The sequence below is a fragment of the Triticum aestivum genome, chromosome 5D (assembly GCF_018294505.1).
Source record: "Triticum aestivum cultivar Chinese Spring chromosome 5D, IWGSC CS RefSeq v2.1, whole genome shotgun sequence".
NCBI lineage: Eukaryota > Viridiplantae > Streptophyta > Magnoliopsida > Poales > Poaceae > Triticum > Triticum aestivum.
Window position 1 is genome coordinate 466,954,887 of NC_057808.1, and position 15,258 is coordinate 466,970,144.

Consider the following 15,258-nt stretch of genomic DNA (forward strand, 5'->3'; position numbering starts at 1 on the left):
TGAGGCTTGAAATTTTCCTAAGACAATATAAATACATGTCGTTTACTTTGAAACTAAGCATCCAAATCATGGATAAGTTTCACCATTGTATTTCACGTGGCAGTGTCTTATGAACTTGACCCCTTTTGATATTTTTGGTGAAAAATTAACGTTATTTTGTGCTCCCTTAGTTTCTAAATATAAGTCTTTTTAGAGATTTCAATACGGACTACATACGAATGTATATAGACATACTTTAGAGTGTAGATTTATTCATTTTGCTTCATATGTAGTCCATATTAAAATCCCTACAAACACTTATGTTTAGAAACGGGGGGTATTAGTTGTGGTGTGTTGATGATGCTATAACTCGACATAGCCGGTAGCATTCGCTAATTTGTGCGCTTCTACCTATGATCTCCCTCTCATTATTTATAGGAAAACAGACGTGTTGAATGTAGCACAATTTGTCATAGTCGGGAGTGGGCATTACGCCAAATGTTGCTTTTACACATCGGTTTAAAAATTTATAAACTAAGTTGGTGGAGTCGATTTTGTTAGAAAAAACTACTCCCTCAACAAGTAATATGGATTGGAGAGACTACAAAAATCGCAACAAAATCAGGATTTATCCCAGGATTTTCGGGGATGCGCGTTCAGTGGGAGGAGACGTTCCCGTCGACTACGATAACTTCTAAAATCTCAAAATAATATGTTGGCTCAGTCCCTCAGAGATGCCCATAAAATTAAAATATGCATGTATGCGTTCATAGGGTGAGTGTATGTGCGTTTATATGAGCGCTTACGTCTGTACTGTGTTAAAAAAAACAACAAAATCAGCGAAAACACCCGTTAAAAGTCCGGAGGCCCCAAGTTTAAATAGAGTGAGCCCATGGATGGGGATTAGGGCATAGAGGGCTTCCATCGTACGGCCCAGCGGCTCAGTGGCCGGCGCAAATCGTCTCCTAACCAGATTAATGGCGTAATAATCATCACAGGGAAAAACTCTTCGTAGCGAGATTTCCCCACCCGTCTTCTTCCTCCGAAACCCTAATCCCCAAATCGGAGAATCGGACCCAGCCCGGCGCCGCGGAGAGCATCCGCCCATCGACCGGCATGGCGATTGCTCGCACTGGCGTGTACGTGGACGACTACCTGGAGTGTGAGATTGCCGGCTCCGACTTGTTTCCCTTTTCCTTTCCATTGGAGGTGCTTTTGGACCTTTTGCCCTTACTGGCTTCGTATCGTTCCGCAGATTCGAGCACCCTGGCCGGCGACCTGCAGAGGATCCTCTCCACCATGCACGAGCTCGACGAGAGGGCCCATGGTGATGATTTTGCCAACTCTCTTTTTTGGAAAAAAAAAAACCCATTTTGAGAATCTGATAAAAAAGTCAATGTGGGGAGTGAATTTTGCTTTCCATCCTGACTCCGTATTAATCTGGCCATGCTTTAATTGTCGACCCTGAGATATAATCCCGCGAGTGATAGAGGACTGGCTGTTGTATATGATGGTGGATGGCGTTTCTCAAGCTTTGTTTTGTGGTTTTCTGTCTTATATATCTTTGTGGTGCAGGCATTTTGGGTCAGACTAAAGGGCAGATAAAATTTCTCCTGGGGGTGCCATCCCATGGGTTCGACAGGCCAAACGTGGTGCATGATGAAAATGCCTCGGAGAAGATGACGAGGGATATTGAAAATAGCCAGGACAACGCGCTTAGTCTCTGCACGGAGAAAGTGTTGCTCGCGCGCCAAGCTTATGACCTGGTTCTGCTTCCTTCCTCTTTTTCTTCAAGTTGTCCTGTAGCTTAAAGAATTACGGATGCAAAACTTTTAACTAGTGCATCTACGCATGTTATGTCATGTTTGGTAGTTATATTAGTTACTCCAGGGTTGCTACCCCCTGATTCTGCTTCCTTCCTTCAACTTGTAGTCCTGCACCTGCAACATAATGGACCTATGGATATCAGTTAGTTCTCCTCCGTGATGGAAATGTCGCTAGTGCCTACTGCCTTTATACATTTAATTTAATTTCTGGTGGTTATCTTAGTTAACTCTTTGGTTGCCACTCCCAGGTCAACTTGATCATTTTGTACCAAACTTTAGACTTTGTACAGTAATATGCAATTCTAGAAATCAAATTGGACTCCAGAATAACATATTAAATGCCAGACAAAACAGATAAAGATGTGAACCTCTGTAGTTAACATATTCTTAGTTGAGTTCTTAAAATTACAAGTTTTTTTTGGAAAGAGCACCGAGTGATTAATACAAATTATTCAGCACCATGAAATTAAATTTGATATTTGTATTCAGATTAGAATATGAAAAGCCTGGTATTACTTGTGTGATATACCACCCAGCTGTTAAATTGTTATATTGAGGCAAGAAGCCTAACACAGGATGCAAACCTAAATCTGTTCTTAACAATGCACCTCATTATACCAACATAGAAATACAGAAGGGTAGTCGAGGATCCAAACCAATCTACAAATGGATGCACTTTTTTTGGCAGTTATCTCTTCAGTGTTAAACTTTTATGGATATCTAACTATTAATTATCTTTGGCATTATTATACAGATAGAGAGTCATATCAAACGTCTTGATGAAGACCTAGGCCAGTTTGCAGAAGATTTAAAGCAAGGTATAAGCAGTGATGTCATTTTTTTACTTGTTCATTAGGAATCCATTATTGAATCTTCACCAAACAGAATATCAGATTCCGTCTTCAGTTTTTCCTCAAAAAGAACATTGATTGTTCTCTCTTGCTTGCAGAAGGAAAAATACCTCCAGATGAACCGCATATCCTTCCTCCAATGCCGGTGGGTGGCAGGGATGAAAGACGGAGGTCCAGTTTTAGTACACCCCAAGCAGCAAGGAAGTTTGTCAGAGAGAAGGAATGGGAGAGGGATAGGGAGAGAGGTATGGACTTCGACTTAATGCCCCCTCCAGGTAGCAGCAACAAGAAGGCCGTTGCATCTATGGATGTGGATCAAATGATTGATCCAAATGAACCGACATATTGTATATGCCACCAGGTAAGCTTGAAATTGATATATGTTCATATTCCCGGTACTTGCATTTGCATCAATATCTACATTGAGCATTTTTCTCATATGTTTGCTGAAAATATGTTCCTATTTTTAATTGATTTTCAGGTTTCATATGGTGATATGATTGCTTGTGACAATGAGAATGTAAGTTTTATGATGCTAAGTAGTGATGCCTTATCTTCTGAGTTGTTTGTGGGAGTTTAGCTTGTCTGTTGTAAATTACTAATATTTACCCTTATCAGGCCTAAGTAGTGCTTTAGAGCTTTCCAAACTTATTGTATTGCTTTTTGAACAATGATGTTGTGCTGGACTGGTGGTTGGTCATCTCATGCTTGTAGTTTTTTCTCTTGTCGTCCAGAAAGAGGATTATGTGCTCACTGTTTTACTCTTGTTACTAGGATGTAACATCGGGCCCGTCAATGTATATGCTTGCTTGCATTCTCTAGATATTGTATAACATGAGCAATTAGAAGTTGGTACTTGCATTTTACAAACTATTAGTGGAATAGAATTAGTGGTCAATGCGTTGGAATTTTTCACTGTAATTCCTCCGGTACAGTTTAAAGGAATTCCTTCATAGAATTAAGTCATAGCGTAGCCTTCAAGCCTAGTGGTATGATTTCCAGATTTTTACCCTGTTCTATTAGGTTTATTCATTATCACCAATACCCCCGCTCACGGAAAATAACAATTAATTTCATTTTACAAATCCCCGCCTTGTTCTATTAGTTTTATTCATCATCACAAATATCTCCCCTAGCAACAAAATAGATTTATAAGTATTCATTGCAATACAGACCCCCTGTGGCCTCTCAAATTGAGTACGACTCTTTACATGTAATGTTAGCTTGGGACTCTGAATTTTTATGATGCACTGGATACTATTCGTAAAACAGATAAAGAAACCTTCACAATCATCCAAGATTGAACAGAAACATTTGTTAACAATTCATGGTCGTATATCATATTGGTGCATCAATCCTCATGATCATGTGCAATGCTCTATGGTCTATGCTAGAAACTACAATCACCGAAGGAAAAACATTAGATAAAAGGCACGATGGAGCCCTACAAAGTAGTGTCTTGCACTATCACTTTCGTAGTGCCGATGCTTGTTATCGTATGATTTACATTTTGGGTTTTGTTATATGAACGTCATCCATCTCTACCGATTGCTAACTTTTTATATGCTTGCCTACAGTGTGAAGGAGGCGAATGGTTCCACTACTCGTGCGTTGGTCTGACACCAGAAACAAGATTCAAAGGGAAATGGTTTTGCCCAACTTGCAGGAATCTTCAATGAGAGGTTCTCCTAAATTGGTAAGAGGCAATATTACCAACTGCTTTAAATCTGTAGAAATCTTAGCTTACCTTATCACGTAAATCACCAAATAAAGCCCATCTTCCTGTATAAAATGTGAATTTGTATAACCGTGTTATAAGAAAGTAGTAATTTCACAAATTAATAGATTCATATTATTAGTGCAAACTTTTCCTTTTCAGAAAACCATCTAACTCAGTCCTTCAAAACCTCGAAATAACCCTACAAATATGCCCCCCCCCCCTCCCCAACACACACTCACTTCAAATTTTGCAGTTTTGTATATACCTTACATGTAGAACGTGGGGGAAGGACAGAGCTGGCGTAGTGGTGAAGTACTCCCTACTTTTGCCAAGAGGGCCTGGGTTTGACGCAGCCTCTCTGCATTGCACTGCGCAGGGGTAAAGCACTAAGATTCGCCTCATTTAATCCTTCCCTAGAACCCACCTGGTGTGGGAGCTTCTAGCACTGGGTCCTTTTTTTTTTTACATGTAGACGTGGGGAGTGCAGGTGCACCAAAAAGGGGACGACGCCAAATAAGCAAAGGCAGAAGTTTGTAGAACAGACCCAAGGCACCGATAGTGTACAGCTAGAGTTAAGCTTATCCAGAGACATATCAATGAATCATGATTGTTAACTAACATACATGGTATATGGAACACCCACTGCAATTTCACATAAAGGCCCTATAATTAATTACCGGACATAAGCTATTGAGAAAAACACCCACATGACATCCTTCTTTACCACTCTCTTCAAAATCTAATAGCCCGCGACTGGAATTCAATACTCCCTCCGTATCAAAACATAAGACATTTTTTGACACAGTCATAGTGTCAAAAAACGTCTTATATTTTGATACAGAGGGAGTACCTTGGTAGTCAATCGCCGCATGCTTTAATCATTTCCTCACATGTACCTGCAGTCGCATTCAAGTAACGTCCCTTGAAGTCAGCCTCTTGTCATCGGGATAATTCTTGGGTCATTTTAAGAAAGCTTCTTTCTCCCTTAATAACTATTTATCGTTTGCTCACCAGTGTTGATGAGGGGAGCGGTTCCAGTCGGCCCAGACTTTCCGCAACATGCAGGACTCTTCAACATGAGGCTCTCAGAAGCTTTTCTTGGACAGGAGGATACCAAATGGTACATGTTTCAATTTGTAAGGAGGCGATTACTTACAGCGTGCTCTTATTTTGGTAATAATGTATATGCTGGAGAGGACGCAACTGTTCTAGAGAAGGATAAAAACGCTTGGCGTGTTCTGTTGTTGTATCTTGTCGCCGCAAACAATCTATCATAGTTCCAGGTGTTGGTAACCTGGTAACCATTTTACTTTGATCGTGATGTCTATTAAGCGTCATCGCAACCTTTGCTCGCATGATTCTGCTCCTGAGCACCATTGTCTGCTGCATCTCCTCTGCTGAGCTGAAGGTGCGGCAGCATATGCACTTCTCCGGCACACATTGTATTAAATTATTGTGTAACTACAACTACAAAGCCTGCTGATCCCCTGTTTCACATGTGCATTTTCTTGCTCATGAGCAATAGTATTGGTTTGTTGCTGCAGTATATCTACAAATGATGTGGTACATCCAGACAAGCTATGCCTACAGGTTTGGGTTGCGGATGCACTGCGCCCCTTGCCACGTAGCTCCCGGCGGCAGCACCACGGGCTCCAGCATGGCAGGCCCGATGCACACGTAGGCGAACTTGCCGTACCACTCGTACTTGGACCCCGGGCTGAAGACGTACAGCTCCTCGAACCCTCGCCTGCTCAGGCAAACCGAGTTCCTCCGGCCCTGCACCCAAACATCAATGAATTCCACAAGAATTCATCAGTTTTTCAGTTTTGTGATCCTTCTGCGGTTTTGCATTTGTCACGTACCCTGTCGATGACGGTGAACTCCCTGGGCGCGTGCCGGTACACCCGGCACAGCTCCGCCGTCAGGTGCTTGTAGTTGTCGTCCTCCTCGCCGTCCGGCTCCGGCGCCGCTCGCGGCGCGCTCTGCCCGCCCCCGCCGCCGGAGAGGAGCATGTCGAGGCCCTTGCTGACCCAGCGCGGCTGAGGTGACGACGGCGCCGTCGCGTAGTAGTCCGGCGGCAGGATGCTGAACTCGGACAGCAGGGGCTCCCTGCCGCGGTAGTCCGAGCCCTGGAGCCCCACGGCGTAGGTGGCGTCGGGCGTGCTCACGCGCAGGTGGTTGCACACGGCGCCCGACAGCGCCACGGCCGACGGCGACGACGCGGCGTTCGTCACCGCGTACTCCGACGCCAGCGCCTCCGGCTGCAGCGTCACCACGCACCTCGCCTCCGCCCCGTCCCCGCTCCCCGGCGGCTCCACGGACACCAGCTCCACGGAGATGGACCCCGTGGGGCCTCCCCTCACGGCGCGGAGCGACCACGCCCCGCCCGGCGACCACGGCGACGGACCGTCCCGCGCGCACCGGAAGTCCATGGACACGCCGCCGCGGATGACGGGGCGCCCGCCGGGGCCCTCGCCGACGGTGGTGTGGAGCACCTCCGTGGCGGCGCCGTGCCACATGGCCGGCTTGTAGGACGTGACCAGCCCGCTGGGCAGCAGCAGGTGCGCTGCGCTGCCGTTGCGCACCGCCATCTTCACGGCGCAGCTGTCGCCCACGGCCTCGAAGGTGACGCCGTGGCCGGAGAACTCGGCGGCCAGGTACTCGGCGTTCGGAGGAGGGAAGGGCGCCGCCGCAGTCGCCGATGATAGCGCATGCGCTGCAGTGGCGAGCCGTGCCCTCTGGCCGCCGCCGCCGCCGCTGATTAGCCTCGATGAGCTGAGGAAGGTGATGGTACTGTGCTTCCATGAGCTCGGTAGAGGAGCCGGAGTGGCATGGCCATGGGCAGTGGCGGCAGTTGGAGCGCGGAAAGCCATGGCCGATTCTGGCGAGTGGCACCGCGGTAGCCTTATCTGCACTGCAACTTCTTTTTTCCTTCGGCTTGAGATTTTCTTTTGTGTGGCCTCTTCGATATTTTGGATCGTCTTTCCTTTCATTTCTTGATATAAAACAATGGTAGTGTTAACTAGCTGACGTTCGCTGGGGGTGAGATCCCACCGAACGCCTCCAGAGCCACACGATTCAGATCCGATGGATGACAGTAATTGACGAAAATTGCATTGAAACTAAAGATTTTTTTTGTTTTGAAAACTGCCACCCCCTAACACTAAAATTGCCACCAAAATGTCATGCATGGAAGTGAACGTTCGCTGGGGATTAGCGTCCCAAAACAAAATAGCAGGAGGTAAGCATCTTTTAATCGTTCACTAGATACAGAGACAATTGAAAATCCTCTTGTGATTGTGGGATATGCATATACTCGTTTGTGCGAGCATCATCGAACATTACTCGAGTTCATTTGGCTAGTGGATACTACACAACTGAAAATTAATAACTTCATCAAAATCACAGCAATGGCATTTTCAACTACTTCAATGCACATCAAATCCAGTATTATACAATATAATGGCTCATGAACTAGATCAGGATACCAGGTATGCTAGCTAACACACAAACAGTTGACTTGGCAATAATTTTTCTATCCATGCTAGAAACCGTGCTACTGTAAAGAGCAATACACACGTGAATCAACTATGTCCCTCAAATGTGTAGTACCAATGGACGATATATATCTCCATGTTTGTCTATGGCATGCGGTGATTTTCAGATGGGACAAATGGCTTAGGGGGCATTTGCAGATTCTGTAAGCTTCCAGTTAACATATTTACCACCTTTGTCATTGATGGCCGGTTTCTTGGGTTCCACTGAATACACCAAAGTGCCACGATAGCAAGCTGTCTCGTCTTTTCTTTCCCTTCTGGTGTCACTTCCAGAGTAAGCACCAGTTCCTCTCCAGTGATTACTTTCTCGTAGATCCACTCCGGGAGGTATTCTTGGTTCTGGCTCTCCATACTTGGGTCTGAGTTCCTCCGTCCACTCACCATTTCTAACACTAGCATGCCGAAACTATAAACATCCGACTTGTAGGATATCCCACCAAAGTTCCTAGAGTAAATCTCTGGGGCGATGTAGCCCATAGTGCCTCTTGCTGCGGTCAAGGTGATGATGCTTTGATCCCTTGTACACAACTTTGCAAGGCCGAAGTCTGAGATCTTCGGGTTGAAATTGTAGTCCAGTAAGATATTGCGAGGCTTGATGTCGAAGTGGAGGATGCGCTGGTTGCATCCTTGATGTAAGTACTCCATTCCTCTAGCAATGCCTAAAGCAACATCTAGCATTTTGTTCGGTACCAGGAGTTCTCGAGAAATAACAGAATTACCTGAGAATATATATTCCTCCAATGAATCTTTAGGCATGAATTCGTAAATAAGAGCCCTTCTTGTCCCTTCAGAGCAAAAACCAAGGAGGCGGACAATGTTTGTATGGTGGATTCTTCCAATAGTTGCAACTTCATTGGTGAATTCCTGCCCTTCTCCATTAGAGTGCTCAAGCATCTTGACGGCCACAGGAACCCCATTTGGTAGCTCACCTTTGTACACACTTCCAAATCCACCATGTCCTAATTTATCCTTGAACCGTCTCGTTATCTTCTTAATTTCGGAGAAAGTGTACCTTGTTGGTTTTGATGTGCCATATGTCTTGAGAAACATTTCGACTTTCAAGTGTATCTCTTCATTGTATCTTGTTTTCAGTGAAAGATAAAGAGCAGTGGCCACCATCAATACAAGAACAACGAATGCGGCCGCCGATGATGTAGCTGAATACATGGATCAGCATATTCATTAGGGTTGGGAGCCATCACTTAGTGATTGTAATGGAGATGGTACAAGTTAAGAGCGAGAGTAACTAGTAACTACTTCATGCTTAGCACATAAATAGTGTATTTTCTTCCTTTGTTTTTGAATAAAACTATAAAAGCAAAGTGTGGATTGGAGCGGTACCTGCAATGACTTTGACACGTGAACCTGCAAATAGCAAAGAAGAGAATACAATTTGGTTATTTGTTTATACAAAAAAGGGAAATTAACTATTAACTTGGGAAATAAAAGGTAAGATGTTTTATATGGCCAGTGGGTTAGGATATACCCTTTTAGTTTTGCATTACAGGAAGAAGCGAAGAATCCTATTTTTGACTCCGACCCCCCGACAATCCTATTTGTTTTTGTTTTTTCTGTATGCTTTAGCCTAAATCTAGGCAAGTAAAACACTTTAAGGAATGCAGTTGGCACAGGGAAAAAAGAGAGGGAAAATAGAAACAAAAACGTCTGTAACTTGTTGGCTCACGTCCAGTAGTAACAGTATAAACTTGAAGTTCTAGGAATATGGTGCAAGAAATTCTGAAGCAAATATTTTACAATGGAGAGATTGCTTGTGTTTACCCCAAATGTTTTTTTTTGTCTATCTGCATTATCATGAAAATGCTAAACGCTAATTGATCAAATAAACCCATGTCATTGCAATAATTATCATGATATACTAAACGGTATAGTTGCTTAGTTTTTTTTTTCTTTCAAATTTTACCTTTTGACAACTGCAGTTTTTCTCCAGCTTCAAAATATATGTGACCCCATTTTTGTTTCTTAATTTTCTGAGATTCAGATGAGAATTTGCATGGGCTTATAATATGTTTGCTCAAGCTAGCTACCCAAATGTTTTGTCGTGCTGTTATGCAAAATAATTTAACAACAAAACTCCTGGAAAGGCCGCACAGTTATGAGTACATTCTAAATAGTAGGAAATTCTCAGTGATTTTAACTACCAAGACTAGGAATTAACACAATAATATAGGATGGCCTCGGTTTTGTCAAGTTGGTAGTAATTGATAATACCTTTATGAGGTTGAGACAAGCAGAAAGTTTCATTCCTTCGTGAGCTGAAGGCACAGCGTTGCCCATTCAACTCGCATTTTTGGCACTGAGAGGCAACGGATGACGGTTCCTGTTCACTCCAGTCAGCTGCTATGTCGTAATAACGGAGGGTTCCTTCTTCCAGACCATGCTTGGATGCTGAGCCGTAATATCCTATGCCAAATATTGGGATGTTGGTATCTGAGATGACCTTGCAGTCCAATGGAAGATCATACATGAAAGCATCAGTTGCCACCAAATACGGGAAGCGAGTTTCGTTGCCAAGGCAGGAGATTGGGCCAGCGATGGCAGCGGCGGCCGAGGCAGAAGCATAGAAAGCACCTCTGTCATCATAGACAGGATACTGAGTGATCCCGCTTGGCGTGAACTCCCTTGAGCAGCCTACGAGCTTTCCAGCTCCGCTGTAGTGCAGAGCACAGCTGTGGTCGGTGTCAGCTGTGATCGAATGTTGTGGGATTGTATGGATGGCCGGTGGTGAACTTGTCGAGACGAGCTTCTGAATCATCGTGCAGGCGGAGGTAAGCGGGGTGATGCTGAGGGAGGCACCGGTGTAATTTACGGCGGTGACACGGCATGGGCCAAGAAGTGGGTGAAGCATGATGGTGTCTTGGCCTGAGCATGCTAGCTTCACGCATGTGGCTGCGCCGCAGGATGACGATGACGATGATGATGTGTTACTGGAATCAAGGAGCTGGAGAGGGAACCGGATCTCGGGTCCTTCTTTGGTGCATCGAGACGGCGGACAATTTCTGAAGAAATCTTGATCCTCCCAAGCTGCCGAAGCCGTGGCCGTGCCGGTTCCATGGCTGACCAGGCAGGCCACCAGGGCTGCGACAAGAAATATACTCATCTTTCTCCCGCTACGCTGCAGAGGTGGATGAAGGTAAGCCTGGTATTGTGATTGCAAAGACATTAGAAGAAGAAGAAGAAAATCAGTAGCCTAAGCTGTGCTTGCCTGAGCAAGAACTTCCCCTGTCCATGAGTCAATACCAAACTCCTATACATATCGTTTTCTAGTACTTGGCTTTGGCTGTGCGTCGCTGTAGATCAAGCTTCGGTAGACTACATCACTACATTAGAATCCCAGACCTGACAGTGACATGTATCAACTACCTTGGCAAATCGCAGCGGCATATGCCAGCATCTCTGCCAGATGATACGAACTAGAACGAGTCAACAAGGATCATATATATATGTGGCACATCTTCTTTGTGATGACATATGGCAGCAGTGATGTTTTCATGTATATCTATCTGGCACGTATTTCATTGTGATGACATATATATGGACGCAGTGATGTGGACGTTCACCGTCTCCTACCAGGTCTTTCTACAGGCTCTTTTTAAATTTTCTCCAGCGTCCCTTTGTGTCTGTTTTCACCCTTCTTCTACAACGAAGCCAAAGCAAAAGCTAAACAATCAATCGACTATCGTCGATGCCTTCATGGTGGTTGCTGCTGCATTGCCTGGCCGCTGTTCTTACCATGGATGTTGAGGGGCGACATGATAGGTACGCCTGCCCTCATTTTTCTTGCGGCCATCTCCAGGACGTCCACTACCCTTTCCGCCTGCGAGGCGATCCAACTGAGTGCGGTTCTCCGTCATACGAGCTGGTTTGCGCCGGCGACCGGGCTACAATTCAGATCAACACAGGGACATACTTGGTCACCGAGATCGACTACGAACTTTCATACTTCCGGGTCGTGGATGCCAACCTGGACATGAGCAGCAGCTGCCCTCTTCCTCGCTGGGACCAGCGCCCTTACCTAAATGGTCTCCAGAGGCCCAACGGCTTCATCGATTTGCTCCCCCCCGCGGTTACATGGGCAAACTTTGTGAATTGTTCACGGGCGATCACGAACAGCAGTGACTACAAACCGGTGGCTTGCCTGAGCACCAGCACTTCTTTCGTCTATGTGTTGGTCAACTCTTATTATGTCGAGAAGCTTAAGCCTTCTTGCGGGTACTTGGCCATGGCTGCTTTGGGTGATCGGAGCATGCGGTATGATAACGCAAGCCACGGAACTTTGGTACGATCCCTCAGAGGAGGGTTTCGTGTTTTGTTTCCTTTATACGACACGACGCCTGGGAGCTTCACGGGCTGCCTAAAGGATCTGAGTGTGTGAGTTTGTGATCTATACATACGCACACCGTGCTTCTGTTTTGGAACATACACATATGCCTGACTTCTCTACATTTTCTCCATTGTATGCAGCTCATACCCTGGAGACTCGGTGGCTTCTCTTCTCGTGCGATGGCTTGTGTTCATTCTTACGGTTGATTCTCAAATCCTGTATTGTGCATTTGGAGCAGATAATTTGCGTTCCACTCAGCACCTTCACTCACTACGCTCTGCGATAGTATTCTCCCCGTTAATATTGAAGTTCGTTGCTGGTATGCTGATAGAATTACATAAACTAGCTACGCTAGTACTCCCTCTGTTTGCAAATATAATATGTTCTAACTTTTCTGCGAATTGGATGTATATATGCACACTTTAGTGTGTTTGTTCATCCATTTCAGTCCGTATGTGGTCCATATTGAAATATTAAAAACATCTTATATTTGTGAATGTAGGGAGTAGTTTCTTGGCAATCCCACATAAATAAAATTGTTCTATATGTGCAGGAGTATGCAGGTTAGTGGTTGCTCCCCTAGTGGTACTGTTCTTCCTGGCACACAAGTATTGGAAAACAAGGATCACAATCGATGCAGTCGAGAAGTTCCTACAAATGCAGCAAATGATCGGCCCGACAAGGTATGCCTACACAGATATTGTCGCGGTCACAGGCCATTTCAGAGACAAGCTGGGTCAGGGAGGCTATGGCTCCGTCTACAAGGGCATTCTGCTCCCAGGCGATGTCCATGTGGCCATCAAGATGTTGGACGGCAAATCCTGCTGCGATGGAGAAGATTTCATCAGTGAGGTCTCCACCATCGGCAGGATCCACAATGTCAATGTGGTCCGTCTGGTCGGGTTCTGCTCGGAGGAAATGAGGAGGGCGCTAGTCTACGAGTATATGCCCCATGGTTCTCTTGATAAGTACATCTTCTCTGCGGAGAAGAGTTTCTCCTGGGACAAGCTCAGTGAGATTGCCTTGGGCATTGCTAGGGGGATCAACTACCTGCATCAAGGATGCGACATGCAGATTCTACACTTTGACATCAAGCCGCACAACATCCTTCTTGACACCAATTTTGTCCCAAAAGTTGCCGATTTTGGCCTTGCCAAGCTATACCCAAGGGACAACAGTTTTGTGCCCATGAGCGCCCTACGGGGAACAATCGGATACATAGCTCCTGAGATGATATCCCGGAGCTTTGGCGTCATATCCAGCAAGTCCGATGTTTACAGCTTTGGGATGCTGCTGCTGGAGATGGCTGGAGGACGCAGGAACGCAGACCCGAACGCGGCAAACTCAAGCCAGGCATTCTACCCATCGTGGGTGTATGACCGGCTAACTAAACATGAACCGGGTGAGATATCTGCTGAGATGCATGAATTGGAGAGGAAGCTGTGCCTTGTTGGTCTGTGTTGCATCCAGATGAAGTCTCACGATCGGCCAGAGATGAGCGAAGTCATAGAGATGCTCGAGGGGAGCGTTGACAGCGTGCCGGTGCCTTCAAGGCCATTCTTCTGTGATGATGAGCACAGCTCTGTAGTGGAGCCTTACCATTTCCTCTCTGAGCTGACTACCATTTCGGAGGAGGGTGAGTGAAATTTTCTTTATGTTCGATGAAGTAAATTGTTACGAGGTGAAAAACTTATCTTGTGAAAATTTGCAGTAATGGTTGTTATGAACTATGGAATGTGGATGTTTTAGACTGTATATTATAAGCCATGCTTCTTGTGAATGTTCATCCGAAATACAAGCATATTATGTGTATCGAGTGTGAAATTTCGTTTGTCCCATTGCCCAAAAGGGTGTGAGCAGTTATGAATGTTTTTTGAAGAAAAATGAACACCAGAGACGTACATGACATACTCTGAACTGATGGCGAGAACCTGATGAAAGATGCCTCGTGCTGTAGTTTTCTCTTCTGGCGCTGTTTGTTGGTTTCCAAGCCCTGTAGTTCCTGATGGCACATCCTTGCATTGCAGCCCAACTGAAGAAGCATCAAACCATGAGAATGTTCACACGTTATGACAAAAATGGCAGAAAAATTCGGAACCTGCAACCTACTAGGAGTAGTTGTTTTTCAGCTTGCAATTACTTTCAACAGATCAGTTATGCACTTGTTTTTCAGTGAGGTTTGCTTCCCTGTTATCAGCGCAGCCGGGCAAAATAACTTACTTATAAAGGAAGATGCGTGCTTCGCTGTGCGGCATGATTTTTGGATTTGACATGAATTACACTTTATCACGTACAGATCCCATAGATTAAAGGGCGCTTGCATGTAGTAATAAATTTGGAGGAAACTTGCATTTTTAGGGGTGAGGCAGCTTGCCTCTAATTGCTACTACATGTGGGGCGCCGCCGAGAGGAGGAGTAGACATGCCCCTCGCCGCCGCATCCAGGTCATCATCGCCGTCTGCCGTCGCCTCAGTCTCCCTGCCAACCGCCGCCGCATCCAGGTCATCGTCGCAGACTTGCCGTCTCCTTAACCTCCCCTTTCGCCGCCGCCGCCATTGGCGTGGCGCTGGCCGGCCTGCACCGGAGTCCCGACGGCAGATTACCTCGAGCAGCGCCGGAGCTGCTCGAGCGGCGGCGGATCTCAGGGCCGGCTCTATGTTTTTGGAGGGCACTGGCCACTGGGGCGAAGTCGTTAACATGGGCCTTTTCAAGGAGTAGGGCGTTTTGTATCTCGGCCTCCACGGAGGCTGAATTTTTGAAAAAAAAAAAATTCAAAATTTCCGGTTTCAGAAAAATCTGGAAAAATTTGTACAAGTAAACAAGGATGTGAGGCATATGTGTGTAAAATTTCAGGATGAAATACGTTGAAATGTGGCCTGTACAAAAAAAAACAAATTCATGGTTCGGGAGGATGAATAGTATCACGTGTTAAAAAGCTCCACATTTTTTTTTGCACAGACCTCGTTTGAACGCATTTCGTCCT

General features: G+C 45.5%; 4 protein-coding genes across 5 annotated transcripts; 2 read left to right on the plus strand and 2 right to left on the minus strand.

Annotated features, from left to right (window-relative positions):
- The first annotated feature begins 893 nt into the window (after positions 1–893).
- LOC123122821 (PHD finger protein ING2) lies at positions 894–5,689 on the plus strand. Of its 2 annotated transcripts, XM_044543174.1 has the most exons (8): positions 894–1,141; positions 1,235–1,306; positions 1,555–1,745; positions 2,560–2,623; positions 2,755–3,017; positions 3,138–3,176; positions 4,234–4,352; positions 5,391–5,689. In XM_044543174.1, exons 1-7 carry the CDS (start codon positions 1,096–1,098, stop codon positions 4,333–4,335), a joined length of 777 nt encoding a protein of 258 aa, XP_044399109.1. In that variant the 5' UTR covers positions 894–1,095; the 3' UTR covers positions 4,336–4,352; positions 5,391–5,689. The 2 variants fall into 2 exon arrangements, with proteins under 2 accessions (XP_044399109.1, XP_044399108.1); XM_044543173.1 differs by having other exon boundaries at positions 964–1,306.
- A 175-nt stretch (positions 5,690–5,864) lies between these two features.
- Positions 5,865–7,346, minus strand: LOC123122820 (protein NDH-DEPENDENT CYCLIC ELECTRON FLOW 5). The gene is made up of 2 exons (XM_044543172.1): positions 6,239–7,346; positions 5,865–6,152 (listed from the first exon to the last, which is right to left on the minus strand). The coding sequence occupies exons 1-2, from the start codon at positions 7,247–7,249 to the stop codon at positions 5,961–5,963; spliced, it is 1,203 nt and encodes a 400-aa protein (XP_044399107.1). The 5' UTR covers positions 7,250–7,346; the 3' UTR covers positions 5,865–5,960.
- Positions 7,347–7,804: 458 nt separating this feature from the next.
- LOC123122817 (rust resistance kinase Lr10-like) lies at positions 7,805–11,146 on the minus strand. Its single transcript, XM_044543168.1, has 3 exons — positions 10,163–11,146; positions 9,275–9,298; positions 7,805–9,090 (listed from the first exon to the last, which is right to left on the minus strand). Exons 1-3 carry the CDS (start codon positions 11,112–11,114, stop codon positions 8,018–8,020), a joined length of 2,049 nt encoding a protein of 682 aa, XP_044399103.1. The 5' UTR covers positions 11,115–11,146; the 3' UTR covers positions 7,805–8,017.
- A 309-nt stretch (positions 11,147–11,455) lies between these two features.
- LOC123122819 (rust resistance kinase Lr10-like) lies at positions 11,456–13,919 on the plus strand. The gene is made up of 3 exons (XM_044543171.1): positions 11,456–12,318; positions 12,514–12,594; positions 12,829–13,919. Exons 1-3 carry the CDS (start codon positions 11,637–11,639, stop codon positions 13,917–13,919), a joined length of 1,854 nt encoding a protein of 617 aa, XP_044399106.1. The 5' UTR covers positions 11,456–11,636.
- Positions 13,920–15,258: the final 1,339 nt, after the last annotated feature.